Source organism: Lineus longissimus, chromosome 8, assembly GCF_910592395.1.
Source record: "Lineus longissimus chromosome 8, tnLinLong1.2, whole genome shotgun sequence".
Classification (NCBI taxonomy): Eukaryota; Metazoa; Nemertea; class Pilidiophora; order Heteronemertea; family Lineidae; genus Lineus; species Lineus longissimus.
Window position 1 is genome coordinate 3,265,280 of NC_088315.1, and position 19,294 is coordinate 3,284,573.

At 43.3% G+C, this 19,294-nt stretch overlaps 2 protein-coding genes across 3 annotated transcripts; both read right to left on the minus strand.

Annotated features, from left to right (window-relative positions):
- Positions 1-295: 295 nt before the first annotated feature.
- LOC135492889 (uncharacterized) lies at positions 296-4,639 on the minus strand. Its single transcript, XM_064779580.1, has 7 exons — positions 4,519-4,639; positions 4,171-4,319; positions 3,689-3,830; positions 3,129-3,314; positions 2,757-2,920; positions 2,352-2,583; positions 296-979 (listed from the first exon to the last, which is right to left on the minus strand). The coding sequence occupies exons 1-7, from the start codon at positions 4,591-4,593 to the stop codon at positions 317-319; spliced, it is 1,611 nt and encodes a 536-aa protein (XP_064635650.1). The 5' UTR covers positions 4,594-4,639; the 3' UTR covers positions 296-316.
- Positions 4,640-14,413: 9,774 nt separating this feature from the next.
- LOC135492722 (trans-1,2-dihydrobenzene-1,2-diol dehydrogenase-like) lies at positions 14,414-18,742 on the minus strand. Of its 2 annotated transcripts, none has more exons than XM_064779321.1 (8): positions 18,590-18,742; positions 18,011-18,120; positions 17,558-17,669; positions 17,073-17,236; positions 16,550-16,790; positions 15,956-16,077; positions 15,030-15,189; positions 14,414-14,788 (listed from the first exon to the last, which is right to left on the minus strand). In XM_064779321.1, the coding sequence occupies exons 2-8, from the start codon at positions 18,101-18,103 to the stop codon at positions 14,718-14,720; spliced, it is 963 nt and encodes a 320-aa protein (XP_064635391.1). In that variant the 5' UTR covers positions 18,104-18,120; positions 18,590-18,742; the 3' UTR covers positions 14,414-14,717. The 2 variants fall into 2 exon arrangements, with proteins under 2 accessions (XP_064635391.1, XP_064635392.1); XM_064779322.1 differs by having other exon boundaries at positions 18,565-18,734.
- Positions 18,743-19,294: the final 552 nt, after the last annotated feature.

Sequence of the window (19,294 nt, forward strand, 5' to 3'; positions counted from 1 at the left end):
TTTGTCGGTTTGCAAGGACGGATCAGCCGTTCTGACCAGCAGCAATCGCAAGAAATACATTGAGGATGGCTGCTGAGCCGAAAGTTAACACTGTTTCACCGGCGTGATAATGAGGTAATGTCTCCTGGAAAAAGAGTCAAAGGGTCTTTACAGCAATTCTCCTTCACCTGTTACCCATGCCTTGGAGGAATTATACTTGACATGTCAAGTATAATTCCTCCAAGCCCATACAGAGAGACTGACACCTTTTCCAGAGGGCCATGAATCCTGGTACACCGGTACACAGGATTACACAGGGACTACCGGAGATGTACAATCACAAGTCTGACCAAGACACTGACTTCGCTCGTTTATATAGCGAGGGCGATCTTGGAGAGAGGATATTAGTGGCTTGATCTTGAAGTTCCCCATCGGAAATTTCTTCCTCAATGAGGTCATGGAAGTTAGGATCGCCACCATCCTCCGCGCCTCTTAAACCGCGGTCACCGATCCACTTGCTATCGCCAGAGAATCCCCAGTCATTACTATTCCTCGTCCGCGATCGCCTACTGCTGTCTGTCCCTGCCCGGTATCCCGTTAAAGTGTCCAGATCTTTGAGAATGTTCCCAGCAATCCTTGAGTAGCGTCCATCATAGACTGTCTCCTGGGCCTCCTGACTGAGGTTCGCCTTGCCAACTTCTTCTATGATGTTACCCTCGCTCCCTGTTATGCTGTCCGAGACGTCGGAGGCGAGGGTCATGTCCCCGTCCGAGCGGTCTGACTCGATCACTTCCTCACCGACCAAGCCTACTTCTACGGAAGCCATTTCTCCGTCTAAGGACTCAAGATTCCCCAGTGACATGTTGCTGTCCCTCCTACCGAAACCCTCATCCTCTGGCATTGTGCCATCGTACACGACGCTTTCTCCCACCTCAGTCTCACTCCCAGATTCTTTCAGCCTCTGTTCAACTTCGTTCACTTCCGGTGTATCATGTGGTGCCTGAAAAAGACAGCGTTGATTTACAAAACGTTCACAACTTATACGATACTGAACTGCAGCAACGCCTTCATATGGTTTTATTTCTATCTGACAAAAGGTCATGTACAATATCCAAAATTCGATGACACGTCAAAAGTTGGCGTTACCACTGGCATCTGTCATGTGAAGAAAAATCAAAATTGCGATAATAGATCATGCGAAAACGGGTGAAAAAGTACTCGTGGTGTAATAATCCACGCCATCATTTGCGGAGGACACATCTGTTAGGCCGACATATCGATGTATCAGCCTTTCAGCTATTGAAACAACCCACATAAATAAAACAATGGAGGAAGAGCTACTAATTGACATTTGGTAAGACTGTCCGAAACATCAAAAGAGCCTGGGAACGGTAGTAACTAATGAGCTGGGAAAATAAGACGTTACAGCTGGGTTCGCCTCGAAAGGTTTCGCCAAGACGATAGCAATCGAAATTGGCTTGGAGAGTAGTGAAAAAGACAAATTTGTTTGATGATAAACTTTGCTCTTTGTTGAGAGCAAGCAATTTCTTTAAATTTACTTCACAGCAGAACCAGCACCTGGTTCCACGAGTGAGACATTTGCTTATGACGTCACTATAGTTATGTTTCGATCGAAAATACATGTACGTCGTGTCGAATACCTAACGACATCTTCATCCTGTTCAATAGAAAGTTTTTTTACGAAAAGTCTATAAAATATGCTGTGGTGAACTCCCCGCGATTTTTTATTTCATGTCTTAGGTGAAAATGTAAAGTGTTGACTTTTAATAACCGCCTGACCCAGAGGGTACATGGTTAACATTAACTGCTATTAGTCTATCAAGGCTGGTACAATTATTGTGGCACGACGACATTGTTGGATAAATGGATAAATGAGAGAATCAATAAGGTAACACCTGAATCTGGCAGGGTTATCGGAGCAAATGCCAATACCACTGGTCATCAAAAATACTAATGTGTTCCATCCAGCTTACAACCAATATCGTTTCTGGCATTGTCTGGAGAACTTGAGGTAATTTTCAAAATCTTCTGTAACGATGACCCAAAGGTCAGTGTGAAAATGAATTAGGTCCTTCCGCTTTAGTAATCTAAGGTCCGGTCAGTCAATCGACGCTACTTTTGTAAATGATACTGAAGGAGACAACGCTTAGTTGAGCTAGCGGTAGCGTTTGCCACTAACGTCGATTGGGCAACTGGGCCCTGTCTTATTACACACTGATGAAGGATTTACAGCTAAAAAGGCCAAGACCTTAGTTTATGATCGTACAAAAGCAACTTTCGTTGGTGTGTGGACTACGACAACTGATACGTGGAGCAAAGTTAGTCGAGAGACGCCCTACCACCTTCCTCACCTCCAAAGTATGTTCTCCAGGGCTCACTGGATTACTCCGATTCTCCTTTGGAGTAGTGCGGACGAAGCCAGGCCATTTTGACCATCCACTGGAGCCCTTCTTGGAGGCGGGTATTTGTGCCATTGGGGCGCCATGTTGCTCTTGCCTCAAGGTGGATACTATCTTAGCCCGGTAGCCCTGCCAGTTTAGGTTTTCCAACAGTCGTCTGCAGATGGTTTCCGCTGGTGGAAGTCTAAAAAGAAAAATTGACAAAAAATATCCTTTTAGATCGTGTAAATTTGAATAATCACTTCAACAACAAATTGTGAGACAAAAGTACCAATGATATCTTACTTGCATGATGATTGGACACGAGTGCCTAAATTCGCAAAGCAACCCTGAAAATGAGGAGTTTCGGATGCTTACTCGGGTTGTCTGTCGGTTGTCTCCCTGAAGTAGTGATCCACCATAGTGATGGGGATAGTGAGCTGGAACGTGGATACGGGTATCTTCAGCGCGGTGGCGCCCTCACTTATCATTATGACGGAGGACATATCTTTGGTGAGACTTTCTTTTAAGATACGGAAATCCTACGGAAGAAAAGACATGTATGAAATGAAAGACGATGAACATAACCACAGGCAAAAGATTAAGGTAATACAAAGCTGTCTTAAATATCAATACATGGTTACAGTATCAAAACGTGGTTTGCAACAATCACCTTGAGTCAACAGTATACATCTGGCAAAACATTTAGCATTCATATCGCAAGTACTTGCTACAGATGGCTGTACTCACCGAATGGTCGCCTTTCTGCAGCATGCCGATAGCAGCGAACCTTGTATTCTCCTTGCCTATCATGTCCGAAGGCCAGGGCAGCGGCTTGTTCATGTTGGCAGTCACGCTGATTCGACTCACTTTCCTGCCCACCCGTTTCTTGGCTGCCGCTCTCAAGTCCACCTTGCAGTAGAGGACGATTCGTCCCTGGTGGATGAAAAACATTACGTACCAACATGCAGCATGATATTGGGGCATCACAGGCAGGAACTGGGGGAGGGGGGTCAAATTGGTCATCTTCGTATGACTATGCACAATTAGGGCACTGGGTCGCGTTTGATGTAAAGTTCAGCAGTAGGCCTACACTCGTACAAGCTTGAACAACTTCGATCGTACTGCGAAATGGGAAAGACCTCTAATGGCCACTTCGTGCAACTCGATCTGGCAAATCCGACTGCTGCTATCCTTCTAATACAAGCAGTGGAAGACAGAACTTGGTTCCTTGACTCTACAGAAATGTGGTTGGCATCAACGACTGTCTTATATTTCAAGCAATCGACTGTAGAGAATGAGTAACCCACCTTGAGGACTATGTAGACGTTAGCTGCATCACGCCAATCCTTCTCTATAACTCTCCCTATTGGATATTCTACCAACTGTGATTTGAAACACAGGGTCTTCGCCAACTTGGCCGGTATGAACCTTGTAAACATGTCTTGGTCTCTGAAAGGGACGAATGTAGTGAGAGTAAATCTAGACCCCCTGGTAAAATTGTCCTACTTTGGTACACGATAACTGATTAAGGCGCCTGGCCAGGGTTGTCTGTATACGCATAGTCGGTGTTCGGTTCCCGGACTCTTGCGCAGTCGCTTAACTACGTCGTTACATGTACGTGACTTCCAACACAGGCGGCCATTTTGGATCCGTTATAAATTCCGCGATTCGTGGAGTAGATCATAGCTGCGTTAAGAAACCAGAATCATAACAATCGAGCAGCCCAGCATTAATAGATATACACAGAATTACAGAGTATATCAAAGCGAATTTTGCTTAATGGTCGTACCTTGTGATTTCCATTTTGTCATCGAGTTCATCCTCAAAGATCCCGGGGCATATCTCCATAAAGGTGGCTTTGTCCAGCTGGAAGAGTTCTGTCTGGGTACAACAAATGATGGTGGCCGTACGCGTGCCGTCTCCCAATAGCGCAAGCTCCTTAAAGGTCGGATTGGCGAAATTAAGACAAATGGTGATTCTATAGGCCTATGTGCGGTTTTTAAAATGTAAGAAAATAACGTTTGATATAGCAAATCCAACTTGGCAGTATCTTAGTCCTTTTATATCTCCATCCACTTTTTTTCTGATTCATATCGGAATCATGAACATTGGAGACGCGCACTGTCGTTGAACTTACCCCAAAACTTGCGCCTTTCTCTATGGTGTTTTCATGCATCAACTTCGCTCTACTAGTGTCAGGATCCGTGTGCATCCGCTGCACTGCACAGCAGCCGGAGTACAGGAAATAAAAACAATGGCCCACGTGACCTTCCCGGAGGACCACGCGATCTTTTTCGCAACTGAAGCGAAAATTCAAAGTTGATAGAGCATTGGTTCGACACAAAACCCTGAAACCTTTAGAATGATGTGAATGAATATGGTTAGCATCTTGGCCAATCAGGACTTCACACTACCTGCCAAAGTTTGAGTGGCGAAATGCCTTTAATCAGTGAGATAGCACTTTAAATTTCATATATTAATTATCAACATACAATCTCATTGATATCCATAAAATTCTTATTTTGAAAGAAGAACTTTCAATTTTACAATCATTTCATGAACATGGGGGGAGAGCCACTACTTTACGTCCACTCACAAGCAATAACGCGCCACTCGGCATATCTCGGTTTTCATCTCAGTTGTGTACTTCTCTTCAAAGCTCTTGATCCTATTCATGACAGTCATCAGCTTGTGGATATCATCGTCGGTCCTGATCTCGGGTGGTTTCCAAGCTATGTGTTGGATGTGGACTGGAAGTTGTTCCTGGAGAGACAAGACGTTCATTGTCAGATTGTTCCAACATCGAACTTATCAAAATATAGAGAATATCCTGATGACGATGATTTTGATGGCCCCTTGAAACTACAAGACCATCCAGATTTGCCCGTTAGAGAAACGATCGCGTGTGTTTTGGGCGTTTCTTTAATGCGATAAAAAAGTTAAGGTTGAGGGCAGTGTCTGGACTTTATTGACTGGTTTCATTAGAGATGTACGGGGATGACGCCCTATGGATACCCCAGGGTCTGCCTCTGTGGAGACATGTTTAGTGCCAGTTGCTGAAAGCGCTTCGAGAAATGCTTTGGTCATAAAAACCGCTAGTCAAAAGTGGCCATTGTTATCAAGCAGCTCTTGGAGTGAATGGCTTACTTGGTATTTTGTGCTGTATTTGGCCTTGTCGAATACCAGGGAGACTCCTCTCTCATTGCAATTACCATTCTGTCGGTAGTAATATAACTCTGACACGAGGCTTCTCTCCACACGGCCCATTGAGACTGACTTCATGGTTTTCGCAAGGCGAACCACCCAACGAACTAAATGCAAGAGGTTTATCATCTTGGTCTTCGCCTAAAATGATAATTCTGATAAATAGAACATCGCTACAAGTGGACGCAAGGCTGTCTGCAGGAAATTGACATTGTTCACCATACTGATGAGGTGATGTGACAACATTCTCAGTTCTCGAATGGCCGGGTCAGACTTTAAATCGTCGAAGGAGGTTTGGACACAACAGACAACAATAACCTATGGCAAACATGGCGGACAAAGAAGACATTCCCGATTGAAGTCATCAGGGGCAAGTCAGCATCATCGGAACACGTAGCAACAAGCATGCAATGTTTACAAGTATATATACTGAAACTTGAGATTGATGATAAAAAACAAACCATTTGTTTTCTTCTGGCTCGTTGTTCTTCCGTCTCGTTCTCCAGCTCCCTGATCATCTGATACGGTCGACCAGCAAGACTCTGCCGTTGGCGACTGTGCAGCCTTCGCCTGCTGTACCGCCGGGGCATGAATTCCGTGTCCGCAGAGGAGGCGACTAAAAAAGAGAGATGATGAAGTCGATGAGAAATCACGTGTTGTATGACGGGTGTATAGTAGTTTGAAATGTCCCCCAGAAAAGGTGCAAGGCCCTGTTGTATGGTAACGGATAAAGGTAAATATATTGTTCTTTAGAGAACCGACACCACCTTCGAGATCAATAGCGCATAGAATATTATGTATAACTCGAAGATGTGAGAAACAACAAAAGGGAAAATATAGATAGGATATGACACTTTATTTCCTCAAATGTTGTCAAACATATGCATATTTACTCACCAGATACAGCCGACGACGTTGATGTCTTCCTATTGAATGATTTCTCCGAAAAGAAGCTATTACCCAATGTCTTATCCGAGAAGATGGACTCTCTTGCACAAGAGGAAAACACAGTCCCAGTGTCAGATATCTCCGACTGACCGCATATACTCGGCGCAGGCGACAACCGTATCCTAACATGGTCGAACTCGCGTAAGCTCATGGTGGTGTGCGCAGCAGTGGAGACACTCCCCGTCTCCGCCTGCCGCAGGAGGCCAAGTGTCGACGCCGGGCGTCTTGGCAGGTCATTTTGCGACCGCTGACCACATGCGCTGTGAATAACCCGTATGCGCCCATTCTGAACATAAGAGGCTGTTTTACTGCACGAATGTTCTAATTTTCGATTCAATGCATCCTTGTCGACTTTGTCGAAGCCTTGCCATACAGATCCTACAATGTTTGGTTTTGGTGAGAAGGCAAATCTCTGTTGGCTTAGTCTCCGCGTGAGCTTGGCAATGTCCACGACGTTCTTCTTTTTCTTCCCCTGGTTCGGATGCGACTGGTAGCGGAGGAGTTTTCTCCGCAAGACCCGCGTCTCTGTTGGATCCGAGATCCCACCGTCAGTGAACACCTCACTCATCCTTCTAGGTCAGGTATATCAGCTCTATCAGATCTGAAATGTTCATGGAATATGACTAAATTTTGACTATCTTACATGTTAAGTGGAATAGAATCGAACTGATAAAACGGGTAGACGTCACCTACCTTTGTGACAAACGTATCGTTGCGACAAGCATATCCATCAGTTATTGAAATCCTTCAATTATACCGCCCTATATGGCAAATGAGATCCTGATGAAATCACGTTTGCCTTTGAATCACCCGAATGGCCAAGGGAAAGAACTCACATTTCTTAACGTATTCCATTTTCCAATAAAATCATGACTTTCTCAAAACAGGCCAAATTCCCTCACTGCACTTCCCAGTACATGTATAGTAATGCAGACTACTGAACGATTTTATGAAATAAAAACCTATGCTTGACCTACCTGATATTTTTATATGGTAAGAATTGTGCAAAATGTTATCTCTATCCTATACTCCTTTTAAAAGTTAACAGTTTTAACGGTTCCAATCCAAGATACATTAACGACGATTAAGATGATATTTTGTGTGCACAATATTTTAAGAAAAAGTTTTCCAATATTCAAAAGCTTTGCCGGGGTCTTTAATATGGCAAACGGTATATAATTCTAAATCGAAATAGGCTTTGCGGATTTACATTGTTACTCGTTAAGCAGCGCGATTTACTTGATCTTAGGTCATTAACAGCACCAGTTGCTGCGTAGGCCAAAGGGTGAGATTTTCTTACTATGTATGCTGTATACGTTTAATTGGTCAAGTCAACAGGGCAAATATGAATTATAAGATTCCTTTGATGCAGTTTCTTTAAAATGTAGAAAGATTTCATGAAGCGGCCATCTGGCCTTGTGAAGTTATTGGCCTCTACGATCCAGTATGGTCGTTCAAATTGCATTCTCTAGAGTTCTTATCGATATGGTGTACATGTAGGCAAATTCGCACGAAGCGGGAACTAGTACAGTTTTGAATTAAAATTTGAGTCTAATCGGCTTTGTCATCCAAGTCATCAAGGGAAATGTATTAAAGAAAAGCCAACGTACATGCTCGCCGAGTCTGAATTAAGTGACGTGTTAGTTGTGATATAAAAAGAGGTCGAATTATCAAACTTCGTTAGGGGCTAGCTAAATCCTTGAGAACTAGTTGGTCTCACGATTTCTCAAATGTGTTTTCCCAACGTCCTGAGCGCCACCATGCGGCCGAACTATGAATCTTCCACTTTGTCTTGAACGCAAGGTGAATAGAGGAATGAGGGTGAGAATGGCACGGAGGAACGCTAATCAAGTAGACCCCGGATGTAGAGGTTGCCGTGGGCTCACTTCTAATAGGTCAGTTCATTATATTGTAATGCCAGAGTCTCTCGACAGCGACGGACAGACTGAAGACGGGTCAATTGAAACAGTTTTGTCATTATTGAGAAATTGATCAGAACAAGGGAAATGGTCAGGCGATCCTTGATCATGCCATAATAAATCGTCAATCGCCATTGGCCTTAGTAAAGCGTTCTACTGCATAAGTCAGGAATGGGTGGGAAGTAAAATCCGGGCAAGAATATTATGAACTGACCTCTCAGAAGTGAGCCTATACTGTACCGTATATACTCATTTGATAGCTGAAATAGGGCGACTCTCTTCTACACGGAGGGTTTCCTACGGTTCACCTGGCTCCTCCTACAGTACAAATTGCCCAAATTCTGTCTAAACAGCCAATAATTAACTGAGTTATAATTCACGTGCCCTCGTCTCATTTTTTTGATACAGTAGAACCTCTCTACTAAGGACACCCTCGGGACTGACAAGTGTTGTCCTTAATAGAGAGGTGTCCTGATTAGAGAGGTCTAATTGAATGGAAAGAACCAATTTGGGACCAAAACTAGTGTCCTTAATAGAGAGGTTGTCCTTAATAGAGAGGTGTCCGCTAAGGGAGGTTCTATTATGAACTGACCTCTCAGAAGTGAGCCTATACTGAAACTGTATAAGGTTGGAGAGGGGATGAAACGGACTGAAGTCAAGATGAAGACACTGTATTGAGTGTATTTTACGCCTTTATTTCACTGAAGGGTTTGCAATTACAGGTAATAGAACGAAATACTTTGGCCTAGTCACTCTGGACCAGTAAAACCTTATAGCGTTCCGAAGCTGGGTCGAACCAGCCACATCTAATTCCCTGACATCAATAGCTAGCCCGCCAGCGGCTTTTGTTTATAACATTTCCAAAATGGGTCGAGCCAGCCACATTTCATTGTATCGCAACAGCTGGAAGACTTGGTACACCAATCGCCTTCTTTGTGGCATCCGCTGAAAAGCAAAAGTCACTGAGTTACTGAGTTATTGGGATGGTCAGGACAATAATTCCAATCGAAGTGAAAAGTTTGTCGTTACTTTCTCCTGACAGCCTAATTCTGCTTTTATAAAGTTCAAAAACCTTTTTTGGATTATAACCGCAGCATAGATGAGTTTTCACAAAACATATAATCTATATATTATTAGACCGTATGCGAAAATAATTTTAGGCCATTTTGAAAATACCCTTTTCACAGGCAGCGTATTACAATGACATAAAAGTCATGTTTTAAATCAAATCATCACCAAAAGCATTTAAAATATCATGAACATTGAAAGGCATGGACAACTACAAGTAAATTGCATGAATAAGATTGTATATTTTTACTTTTATGCCATGGTAAACAAACGTTGCCTGTCAAAAGGGTCGTTTCAAAATTTATTTCGCAGGGTGTCTATACCAGAACTAAAAGTCTCCTCATGTCTACCACCGGCTTTAAACCGCCAGATGACATCTCCTAATTTTTCGTACGCGGAGCTTGTAGATTTTACCTGTGAAGCCATTCAACTATATCTCCAATCCATATTTTCAGCGCAAAATGTGTTTTTCGTGTGTGTTTTTTTCGTATGAATAGCTGGGGAGGCAATTAACATACTAAAGGAGCCGCTATCTACATAAGACCGGCACCTGAGGTCTATAGATGCAAGATCGCCCCGACCTTGCTAAGGATGGTGAAGACCCTGGCCTAAAATGCTAGCGTCCCGGGTTCGAAACCCGCACCGGTTTTTTTTCTTTTTTTTCCGTGATTCTTATCATTTTTGAGTGAATATATCTATATATATAAGTGGATCGCACTCTGTAATAAGCAACAACTTGCCAAATATGGCTGTTCTGATCGCGCAGATTATTTACTGTATACCTACTGTTACATTAAATTTGAGGATGGAATTCAACCACGTTTAAAGTGAATCAGTACACATAAAACCTGATAAACGAAGACAATGACAAAGGCAGGCCGACATGACACGCGCGCCGCCTGTTGTTAGTTTAACAAACTAATGTAATATGGATTCCGAGCTTCGACCAACGCTTATGTATACACCAAGTGGTTACTACAACACCGAAACGGACAACTTCTGTAAATATACGATATAGCGACAACTATAGTCCCACCATGTTCACAGATTCTATTCAAATCCCATCGGAATGTCACATCATGCTAGAAAATGCCAAATGAACTCTAATGGAACACGGTTTTAAACTTTCGGTTATAAGTTGTTTCAGTTAAAAGTATCTAATCAGCATATTTGTAAATAACCAGTATATATATAAATATTGTTTTTTGAAGCGGCAAATAACGGCCAAATTATAATCAATATGAAATACAAATGTTTATCTCTGTTGGTTATTCCTTCCACCAAATCCGGCACGCCCCCCACAAATATTAAGCAGCTTTACCGAAAACATGTGTCCATGCCCCAAACTCCGTGCGGAGCACGGGTAATTGCTAGTTCCCTTTATTACTCTGAAATATGTAAACCTATAGAAACGCTACACATACTATATGTACATCGAAGTGATGTGGATGTAGCACATGTACATACATGTATTTTTTACTTACATTTTAACTAGGTTCCATCCGTCAATTCTTGCAGTGCGCTTCTCAATCTCCCGGTCAACTTCCGACATGTCTGGAACAAATGGAAAAGTCGCCGGTATCAAAAAAATAGTATAAAACAGACATTGTCGGTCGCTATATACACTGTAAGGTCCCGATTATAAGTGACCATTTGAAGCATAGGTATAGCGGCCCTACATGAAGATAAAAACTTCACCCCAACTTACAACATAAAATAATATTCTCGGAGTGTTGTCATCCTAGTTGTGTTGGGGTTTTGATCTTCATGTGCCTGTGTCTGAAGCACATTTCGGTGCATAGAAACTCACAAATATCGTGAACAATGAGTTCCTTGGCTATGTTCATTATGCGCACCAACCGCAAGTAATGCAATGGAGGTAGTGTAGCGTTAAGACCGGTGGGGACGAGATAGAAATAAGTCATGTCAGCAGCCCACACATGATCATCCTGAGATTTAGGGTTTTGATACTTCTGATACGCCTGTATATACAAATATCGAGAGGCGGACAAAATTGATTACCATTGGTGCCAGGATGACACAAGGTGCGCAGCATCTACCTTTGAAAAAACCCAAATATGTCGCCACCGATAATGTTGAGAAAGGAATCCCTTTGTCATTAAATCACATTCCTGAGATTACGGGGCAGGGTCGTATCACCAGATTGCGTATCAGAGCTTACCTGCCAGTACGAGGCCCAGAATGAGGAATCCCATGAGAGTTAAACATACGCTCTTCATTTTAATGTCGATTTTGTTACTTTATAACGTCAACTCTGAAAAAGGAGGAAAGGAAGTGTAACTAATGCTATATATATGCGCGGAATGCTATCGTACCGAAGTGTGTCCATATGCCTGCATGGTTATATTAGGGCTAAATTTAGGGTAGGTTTATTGCATGCGATTGCGACAACCCACCTGTTTACGCCCCCACTCCACCCAAACAAATGATTTGGTTTGCGGGTATAGGTGGCCTATACGTGTGTTCCGTAGGTCTGCGCCTACAATTTCTCGTACATGTACAGTACGTATCTCCTCAAAAACCGCTTACAGTACTGCGTGCCTTTTTGGTATGTGCGTGTAGTTTTACCCGACGAAAAACACAACGTTTCGAAGAATATTTTTCTCGCAAACGAGCGATTTATACATGCGACGGAACCATGACAACATGACGCCGGAGTGATCAGTATAGTCGGCGGCCGTATTACTGTAATAGAGCCACATTCGTCATGTTGTCGTGGACCCGTCGCAGGTCGCAGCAGCTTACCGTCCTATGCGGTTGATCCACAGCCTTTCCGGCGTACGCGACAAAGTTCTCGATTGCTATTGGGAAGATGTCAGTCACAGCAGCCCCAACGATCTTGTTGGGATCAGAAATTGTCGAGGACTAAAAATGAAGCTTATTCTTTGTCTAGAAGGTACCAGGAACCAGGAGTTTGTCGGGACATGTCAGGAAAATATCGAGAATGTGTCAGGTGCCCCCCCCCCCCCGTCCACCCCAGGCGATAGCATCAGGTTTTATATACAAGGGGACACTGTTTCCCACTCTCTGTAGTGAGTGAACCGAAATTGATGAGCACTAATGTACAGGTATAAAGAAGATAAATAGATAAGACCTACCGTCAGGCGATTCCTTGTGGTTCGAAGCGTTGCTATCGGGTTGTGACATTTCCAGGGGAAACCCTCGGTTTTTATGGAGGCAAGTGATATGAGGCGCCATGTGGGAATCTAATTATTTGCTCAGATTACTACCGTAAAATAATCTCATTGTTTCAAACCACACAAAAGAGCACATTTGACTGACTTTAACCATTGAAAATTATTTCGTATTCAAACCAGCAGTTTTATTTTTTTCAAATACGTTTACACAAACGTTTAGAATGCGCATGTGCAATGACTGGGTTGGACTTTTATCATACATATACCGGTACCATAATTTTGTATAGTAACTTCATGAGATGGCAAACAAAGTAATTGCAAGTGTTCATGAGATGCAAACAATGAGATTTAGGTAAAGTTTGTCGCTTGACATTCATTATACGCTGCAACTATCTATGGTCTGAAGAATAAGCGCGCCAACTGTGTTTTTGTGAAACCAGTCTTTCAAATATTTAAAAGACTCTGGTGAAAACATGGAAATCCACAACTTCTGTGGTATGTCATGAAATACAATGCATGTATATACTTCGTGTATGTTTATAAATGGGTGGTTTTGTAATGAAACAACTGGTTTTGATATAAAAATGAAAAAGTACTTCGTGGGATGAAATACAGTCAAATGTGTTCATTTGTGGTTTGAAACCAAGAAATGATTCGGCAAGTAAGTAAATACCCGCATGGCGCCTCATAGTAAGGGATGAAATTCTGCGAACACTTCACGCATCAAGTGCAGGTGTTGGGATCAATATTGACACTAGAGTTTGGTGTTCGGATGCGCATGGTTAACTTACTTTCGCCCCACGGTGTACTTTTAGCGTGTTGCTGAGTCATGGCAGCTTAGAGTAGTAACGGTTACCAAAATGGATATACATGGTTCAAATTACGCACGTGGGCTATTAAATTGCTACCAATCAATGACCGAGTTCCCCAAACTTGGCGCGTTTATTTAAGCTGATGGCAGTTTGCCAGGAGGGTTTCACTACGTGTGCGAGGGGAGGAGCATATTTATACGACTGAATCTGCATGGTATTCGAAGATGGCTGCATATTTGCACTTTAAGTTGCACAAAAAGTACATCGTATGTACAAGCACTGGGAGGGGTTTTGCCCCTTCAAAGCAGGTGTAGCATAATGTGCCGTGTCTCAGTCGCTATGCATGAAAAAGTGCACATGATTTATTCAACAAAACTTGTACTTTCCGATAGATATTTGCAGCTGAAGCGCCACCTATACGCTGAAAGTCTGCTCGGCATTATCGCGAGGCAATCCTCCTCCAACTCGTCATTGAATATTACACAGAAGGAAGATTACTGGCATCCTGAGGCGAACATCAACCCCAGATTCCATCAGGATGGAAGCAAGTATTGTGGTGTATTCCGGAGGAAATGTTGTTACTGCAATATACATGTACATGTATATGGATAATGCGTACCGGTGAGGAAGTGGAAAATGTCCCCATTTAATGTGTCCGACCCGATTATATTCTGCCGGATTATGGCACATGGTTCTATGGAGGCAATGACTGTCAATACCTCAGAGATAAAAAGCCATGATAGAATCCTTTGTTCCGCGGACATTCTTTCATACAGTGTAGGACATTCCAAACCTCTTCAAAGCTGCTTTCATATGAATTCCGCTCATCGTGAGTGGCTTTTTTCTCATCCTGAGATACAGGTTTTGCGGAGTACATGTATATCACTGGTTATGTCAGGATGCTTTTTTCTCAAAAACACATGTCATCTTATGTGGCTTTATTTTTCAAATTGTATCGAGCAATAGATGGCAAAAGATTACAGTTATATTCGAATATTTGAATAGATCCTGAAGCCGAAATTCCTAACTGTATCAGTGACCTCTGGTCAGGTACAGAACTATAAACAGAAACCGCGTCGAGATGCCAAGCCATCTTTCGAATCCTTGCAATTACGAAAGAGAAGGTAAATCAAGTTCAGGTTTTTGGCCTTTGTTGTCATAGGCTGTACACATTGCAGTGTCCGCATAATGATGAAAACAAACTGACTGTATGTAACGTCGGGTAAATTATAGCTGATCATTGATCTTGGCCATCAGCAATGTATCTCGATGTGACATCAAGGGATGCTCCAGCAGGCCTGAAAAATATTATTCAAAATTGACGTAGTTTCCTATTATTGTCCATATACGCAATATATGGTCAAGGACAGACTATAAAAACGGAAGAACGGGGTCGGAAGGAGCGCTTTAAGTATATACGGATTTTAAAGTGTGAGCCAACAACTGAGGAACTGCATGGGTCAACAAATTGCTTCATCGGCAGTTACAAATGGCTCAGAGAAGTGTACACGTACATGTATATGGTAAATCTCTACGTACCCTTTCTGACGCAATCGGCGACTGGAGGGACTTCATGGAACAGGCCAAAGCACCTAGGATAGTTATACCGGTCGTCCTTATTTTTATATCCGGGTATCGGAAACTCATGCTTTACACCGTTCACAATGACTGTTTCTGGCGTCCAATGGTTCTCGGGAATCTATAAATAAGTGTGTGCAATATTCTAGAAATTAAATTTTCTGTTGTAGAGATATCAAAAGACAGATATTACCAGGCGTCCAATTAAAAACAACAAGTGTCATGGGTTCAAACCCTTGCCTGGTAATGGCTCTGTCGTTCTAAAATAAGGTCAAGTAGAAGTAATGCAATGCGATTCCAGATCATGCAGCTCAAAATGATCCTGCCGAGACCTGTAATATAGACATTATGTAGTGAGAGCAAGTCAGCACCGTGACTACCGGTATGTAAAATTCGCTGGTCTAGTGATGACAGATGCCGTATTCAAAACTGAAACTGTTCTCAATAGCATTCCGCGACGTTACTATTTATAGCTCACAAGGTCATTTGAATAAGATATTCATGACGTTCACGTGACAGTCGGACATCGACACTTATTTCTACGCATTTGAGCTTATTTCAAAGTCAATTATCTTTGAACCTGCATTGTTTTTAGCATGAATGATACCATAGAGTCAGAGAGAAATATTCAGAACAATTATGTAGTATTTCCAACACTCGGACATGTGCCAGATTGAATCTAACTGCCCTAGTTAGAAAGCCTGAATCCATTACGAAACCGCATGTTTGTCCGACATTGCCTGTAATTCAGCGATGGGGAAATAGAGGGCGGCAGCTGCAGTGACGTCATCTTCGCGGAATGCTATTTCACTTATTCTCCACAGGGCCAGAAGTAGGCATTTAGCCTTCATATATGGAAGTACATTGTATTTTTTTAGGGGGCGTACCTCAATTTTGCCCTTGGTTCCATATATCAGCATCTGTGAATCCGTGGCCACTTCAACACTGAGATAGAGCTGAGCCATCCCCTCCTTGTATTTTAGGGTATACGCAACACTGTTCACCACACCTTTAAAATAAATTCTTTTTAGACCGCAACAAGCAGGTGAGCAGAGTTAGTCGCACTATCATGACTCAATCCTGCTACGCAGTGCAGGCGAGGACGTCAAATATCTCGTACACTCCGGACGCAGTGGACCGGCCTCGTCCTGTCGCCCGGTAGCCATAGAGGAAGACTAAACGATCAGGATGACGAAATGGACTGCATAGGAGTCATTCTTTCGTCCGTCTCCTCCATTCACTGGCGCGGCGGTCTAGGGTTCGCGGTTCCCTGGACTAAATATCTGATGGGGGCATCAAGTATGAACCATGCAGACGTACTTTTTGTCATGTTGAAACTACCGCATAGGCCGTATTTATTGCTAATATTCTCTAATTCAAAAAATGTCGGCCTACAGTATCCTCGAGCTCGCAACCGTACCGAGCGCATTTTTCAGTAATCTTGAGAGTTGATAGGTCTCCAAAGTTTTTGGCTGACCTACCGTGTTTGTTTTTGGAGGTAGTTGTATGGACTTGCTCTGGTTCCCCCTCGTACACCATGAGAGGGAAGTGCAAGACGTACACCGCCAGAAAGTGCTGTGCGCTTTGCGCGAAATCTTTAACATCCTCTCTATCAAAATTGAAACCGAAGTGAACTGTCACCAGTTTGGGTTCTCCAATAGCCCCGGAGGTTAGGGTCTCCCGTAGGAAGTCCATTGCTGGGAAAAAACGACTCCAAACTGCCTGAAAAAAGAGTTACACGGAGGTTGGTGCGAAAATCTCAAGGTCATTATTAGTGACGTTCACGTCACGTCGTGACCCACAAGGTTCCGAGATCGCTGAGGGCTTTGACTTTTGATGGATGCAATGGTAACTTTTACAGGATGAGAAATCCTTGGAAAAGAAGAAAGAAGGGAAACTTTAATTTTAAAATCGTTCAGTGACTCGCACATGTCAAGCAAATGTTTTGATACAGCTTGGTATCCTGCATGCAAATACCAAGGGCAGTGGCATATCTTCACTAACCTCCATTACGAACCGATTCTTCGATTTGGCGTAATCTAGAAGTTGTTTGGACTCATCGTGCGTCATAGTTAACGGTTTCTCCACTAGGAGGTGCTTTCCGTGATCCAGAAAGAGCTTTCCAACTGACAGATGAAACTGGTGGAGATTTCCGAGGTAAGCCACATCTGAAACCGAAAAGAAAAGGAATGAACCTTCTTTATACACCTCTGATCCTGACTGTGTTGGGTTTTAAAGAGACGGGGATACAAAAAAACCCCGTAAATATGCTACATATTTTGGCTATTTAATATGTAACGTCACATCAAAACTAACCCGTTTAAGTTTATTCCTTTAGTATAAATTCTACTGCTTTGTGGTTTAATTGAGACCGTTCAGCTTCCAGTAGAAATATCAAAGAGCGGCACTTTCTCGACCTAAGGTGCAACTGTCGATCTGAGTTTATCTGCATCCTCTGCATGTCTGCAAAAGAAGTTGGCATTCCTTACCTATTTCAGGATCTCGAGCCATTTCTTCGTAACTTCCATATGCCTTCTTGAGTTTGAATTCATCTGCAAATTGTTGAGCTCGACTTTGATCTCGGGCTGCTACAGCGACCACCTGGAAGATACATTATGTTGTAGGCCGGTACTATTAACGAAAGGGTACGGCGCGCGGCGTCGCAAAGATGTGACCCCATGCCATACTGAACTTCCGGCGACCTCCGCCCAGACGCACGTTTTCTGTACATTGAGGGTCAAGATGGCCCATGCAAGCAGGACCTTTTTTAACTTTTTGGTCGGGGGGGGGGCAATAGGCTCTCTGGCGTCCCACAAAAACGCCCCATGCCCAGCTGCAAGGTCGCATAGTAAATAACTATCCGGCACATTTATATAGGGCCTATGTACAGACTATAAGTGGTTGTTGCACTGGCCTACTGGTTACTCTGAGCACCAACCTACCTCATTGTCCTGCTTGTCAGCTGCATCCATGAACGACTGGACAAAATCATGACAGATTTTCCCCGCACTAACAATACCCCATCTGACAGGCATTTTCTTTGAGAATGTTCCTGAAAAGAACGAGCAGGCCTAGGCTAATAAACACGAAATATAATCATACATGTAAGTTCACCTTAGAGGCTGATTGTACTCTAAGCACCGCTGGAACTGTCAGTGTATATACAATGTAAATCATATACATGTACTTCGGAAAGTAACTCCTCGGCTCATGGAGCTTCTGCCCAACCTGTGAAAAGTTTCCACGTAAGTTTCGCGCGAAGGATGGCCTTTGTCATTTGTAGGCCTATACCCCTGGAAAAATTGAGGGGAGGGTACGGAAGGATGGATCAGAATGTAAACCATCCGGAATGTGGTGCTGATTCTCCATGCAGGGTGGTGGCGTTCTTATTCCGAAGACCCGGACCGGCCTCGTTCCTCACCCTATCCCAAGGAGACCAAAGTAGGATGCCCAAGGACCCGGGGCTAAGGACCGAGGGGCAGCCTGATCGACCTACCTCGTCCGAGGGCGGCCTGACCTACCTATGTATGACGTCTATGATCTTCCCGATGATATACACGAAGACTCTACATGGAGCGGTCACATACCCAGACACCGTGTTCGAATATCATTGTTCAGACAATAATGTCGGGCCGAATTGATAATGCACTTGATATGACCTTGTCCCGGTTGCGTTCCAGATATAGAACACGCTCCATATTCAATAGCCTGGTACCACTCTACATATTCAAAGGGGCAATATAGGCAGCAGCTAGGCAGGCAAGATAAAGTTACACGAAGTCGCCAATAGGGTCTCTCACATCTCACAGTACATCGAAATGATTCACGCTTGTACGAGGAACATATTTAATGCTAAATCTGACATGACCCAGGGCCCTTACAGTGTATAAGATGGCCAAATTAGCCCCACTGCTCCTGCCTATAGTCCCCCTTTAAGGGGAGACTCTAAGAATAATATTCTTTTACGTGTTGTGTTATCCTAAGTGTGTGTGGGGGGGGGGGGGGGGAGTGGGGAGCGCATTGACCCCTGCTGGAAAAAGAGGTTGTTGCAAGCAGACATTCTTTGATGCCCCAAGCAGAATGGTTCAACCTTCACCCTGCCCAGGGCTCTCAAAATGGAGGGAAAATCAAGCAACTCCTTTTAGATCTAATAATTGCATGGAATTTACTTCTATTTGTCCAATCATATAATATTATTAGCATTTCGTTCCTTACAAATTATTGAT